Source organism: Acanthisitta chloris, unplaced genomic scaffold (assembly GCF_000695815.1).
Source record: "Acanthisitta chloris isolate BGI_N310 unplaced genomic scaffold, ASM69581v1 scaffold9036, whole genome shotgun sequence".
In the NCBI taxonomy this organism is placed as follows: domain Eukaryota; kingdom Metazoa; phylum Chordata; class Aves; order Passeriformes; family Acanthisittidae; genus Acanthisitta; species Acanthisitta chloris.
The window spans coordinates 1-3,449 of NW_008676442.1; the positions used below are offsets into that span (position 1 = coordinate 1).

The 3,449-nt window shown below is 58.5% G+C and overlaps 1 protein-coding gene across 1 annotated transcript; it reads right to left on the bottom strand.

The window, feature by feature from the left end:
• Window positions 1-3: 3 nt before the first annotated feature.
• On the bottom strand, window positions 4-2,203 carry LOC103803570 (actin, gamma-enteric smooth muscle; the record flags this gene model as incomplete). The annotated part of the gene is made up of 8 exons (XM_009076135.1): window positions 2,033-2,203; window positions 1,815-1,943; window positions 1,620-1,730; window positions 1,094-1,178; window positions 837-998; window positions 554-745; window positions 135-316; window positions 4-24 (listed from the first exon to the last, which is right to left on the bottom strand). Coding segments are annotated over exons 1-8 (1,008 nt in total), but the record flags the coding sequence as incomplete, so codon positions are not given.
• Window positions 2,204-3,449: the final 1,246 nt, after the last annotated feature.

Genomic DNA, 3,449 nt, shown 5'->3' on the forward strand with positions numbered 1-3,449 from the left:
CTTCCGCTCCGGGGGGGCGATGATCTGCAGAGACACCAACCCTTAGGATGCACCCTCTGATCCTTCCCCCCAAACCTGCACCAGGAGAGGATTTGGGGTGTTGGTAGCCATGGTTTGGTCCCCCCAAGACCTACTTTGATCTTCATGGTGCTGGGAGCCAGCGCCGTGATTTCCTTCTGCATGCGGTCGGCGATGCCAGGGTACATGGTGGTGCCGCCGGACAGGACGTTGTTGGCGTAGAGGTCCTTGCGGATGTCGATGTCACACTTCATGATGGAGTTGTAGGTGGTCTCATGGATGCCAGCTGACTCCATGCCTGGAGTGGAATGGGCCTGTCAGCACCCTGACCCCCACCCACACCTCCTCAGGGCTCCCCAGAAGAGCCACAGGGTCACCTATGGGTTTGTCCCACCATTTGGGGTGCAAAGTGCTCGAGGGAATCCCAGAACAGCTCTGCTGGGCACCACCCATGGGAGCTGGGTGCCTGCTGGTGGGGTGGTGGGGATGGGACAACCCCCCAGGGGCAGGGCAGGAGAACTCGGGGTGGGCTCACCAATGAAGGAAGGTTGGAAGAGAGTCTCAGGGCAGCGGAAACGCTCGTTTCCGATGGTGATGACCTGCCCATCGGGGAGCTCATAGCTCTTCTCCAGAGAGGAGGAGGAGGCAGCCGTGGCCATCTCGTTCTCAAAGTCAAGGGCCACGTAGCAGAGCTTCTCCTTGATGTCACGCACGATTTCCCGCTCGGCTGTGGGAGACGATGGCAAAGAGGCTCAACCAGGTGCTGCAGCAGCACCACGGGGTCCCCATCACCCTGTACCCCCTCCCTGGCCCCGTACCCGTGGTGACAAAGGAGTAGCCCCTCTCGGTGAGGATCTTCATGAGGTAGTCAGTGAGGTCACGGCCAGCCAAGTCGAGACGCATGATGGCGTGGGGCAGAGCGTAGCCCTCGTAGATGGGCACGTTGTGGGTGACGCCGTCCCCAGAGTCCAGGACAATGCCTGGGAAAGGAAGGAAGGTGAGGGAGGAGGCTCCAAGCTGGTTTGGTCCCTTGCTCATGGTGGACAGTCCCCAGGATGCTGCGTGTCCTACTCACCGGTCGTGCGGCCGGAGGCATAGAGGGACAGCACAGCTTGGATGGCGACGTACATGGCAGGGACGTTGAAGGTTTCGAACATGATCTGGGAGGGAGAGGGAGAGAAGCAGCAGGTTAGGGGTGAGCACAGGGTCCCCAGTGCACCCCACTCCAACCCACGGGGGCTGTGCCCTCCTGGAGAGACAAGGTCAATGCATTGGGTGGAAAAACACGTGGATTGTACGGAAAAAAAATGGATAGTTGCATTGCACAGACACTTGGGTCAGTGCATTGCTTGGAAAAACACGTGGATCACTGTGTTGCACTGAAAAACACATGGGTCAGGGCACTGCAGGGCAAACCCCACAGGTTCCAATGCTCCCAGAAAATTGTGGGGCCATGGGAGCAAATGAACTCCCTCCCCCAAGAGCTCTGCAGTGTCAGAGCACCAAGCTGCACCCCACTGCCCATTCCTCCACCCCACTCAACCCCCAAACCCCTCAGCCCTTCCTGTGGTTTCCATCCCCAGGCTCCCACAGCACCTTACCTGGGTCATCTTCTCCCTGTTGGCCTTGGGGTTGAGGGGAGCCTCGGTGAGCAGGGTCGGGTGCTCCTCGGGGGCCACGCGCAGCTCGTTGTAGAAGGAGTGGTGCCAGATCTAAGGCAGGCAAAGGAGAATTGGGATCTTACCCCAAACCAAAGCTGGTCCTGGCACCCATTCCCCATCTCGGGGGCATCTCACCTTCTCCATGTCGTCCCAGTTGGTGATGATGCCATGCTCAATGGGGTACTTGAGCGTGAGGATACCTCTCTTGCTCTGCGCCTCGTCGCCCACGTAGCTGTCCTTCTGCCCCATGCCAACCATGACACCCTAACACCAGTGGAAGAGACAACCTCATTAGCCTCATTTTGGGGATGAAAGCAGGGTGGGGGCTGCCACTCACCCCCCTGGGTACCCACCTGGTGCCTGGGCCGCCCCACGATGGAGGGGAAGACGGCGCGGGGAGCGTCATCGCCGGCAAAACCAGCTTTGCAGAGCCCAGAGCCGTTGTCACAGACCAGGGCAGTGGTCTCCTCCTCGCACATGGTGGGGCTGGGAGTGGTTGGTGTTCAGGGGGACCTGGGGGAAAAGCTGGGGCCAGGGGGAAAAGGGAATTAAAGGATGGGTGTGGGAGAGGGTTATCCTGTGCCACTCCATCTGGCTTTGTAAAGGTTGGAGTCCTTGGGGATGGGCAGCCCTGCCAAATCCTCCGTGGGCTGTGCTGAGGGGTGTGCCCCTGGGGCAGTGATGCTGGGAGCAGGGTGATGCTCCTTCCCCAGAGTGCTGCTCCATGCCAATGCTGCTTCTCCATCCTTCTGCAGCTGGTGCCCGAAACCAGTGCCAAAACCTCCCCATGCCCTCTCATCTGGTTCTGCCCCAGCAGCTTCTGGCTGCTCTGCCCTCACATCCACTCCCAAACGTGAGAAAAACAACAGCCCTTCCAGGGAGTGCCCCCTTGCCCCAGCAGATGCACTCCCAAATCCAGAGGGAACCAGGTAAAAAAGTCTTGCAGGAAGCAAAAAAGCAAAATCCCCTGAAATCCCAGGGAGTTCTGGAAGAGCATGTCCCACTTTGGCTGCAGCCCAACTCCCATCACCTCCACAGAAACCCCTGGCTGGGGGGTCGTGCTGGGGTTGCCACCCCCACTCTGTGCCATGCAAACCAAGTTGGGGCCACCCCACAAATGCTGGGGAGCCTCAAACTCCCTCCCCCACTCCCCCCAGGGTATTTTTCCTTCCCACTCTTCTCCCAGGAAAAGGGAAGCAGGGCTGGGCAGTACTCACCACAGAGGCGAGAGCTCCTTTCCTCTGGGACCGAGTCCCGATGTGCCTTGGGTATAAATACCAGCGAGTCCGCGGAACCTCAGAGGCGGATCCTGTCTAAACAAAGACCCTAAATAGGCTCAGTGATGGTGTGTTGGCCATATGGCCATATAAGGTGTTTTATTTCATTAAATTGACCTTGGGCTGGTGGTAGGACCCAGCTCAGTTAATTATTGTAGCAAAAATGTATGTGGGGATGCTTGGGAGGCAACAGCTCCGTTGTGAGTCTGTTCCTTTTATGCTGCGCTCCGATAAACAAGTGAGACTCAAGTCCTTATAAGTGATGGGCTAGGAAAAAAAAAAGGAGGTGGAAGTCACTCCAGTTCCTGGGGAGAGTGTGGAGAAACCCCACCCGGGTGGAGGTGGGTGTTGGGGCTCTGCCGTGGGGACACCCCGAGCTGGGCTGGGAATTTGGCATCTCTGAGACGCTGGAAACGCACCGGGTTGGCACATCACTCCCTCCCAGCCTCGGTCCCCACCATCCCTGGCACTTCTGAGATGTCTCTCCCCCCTG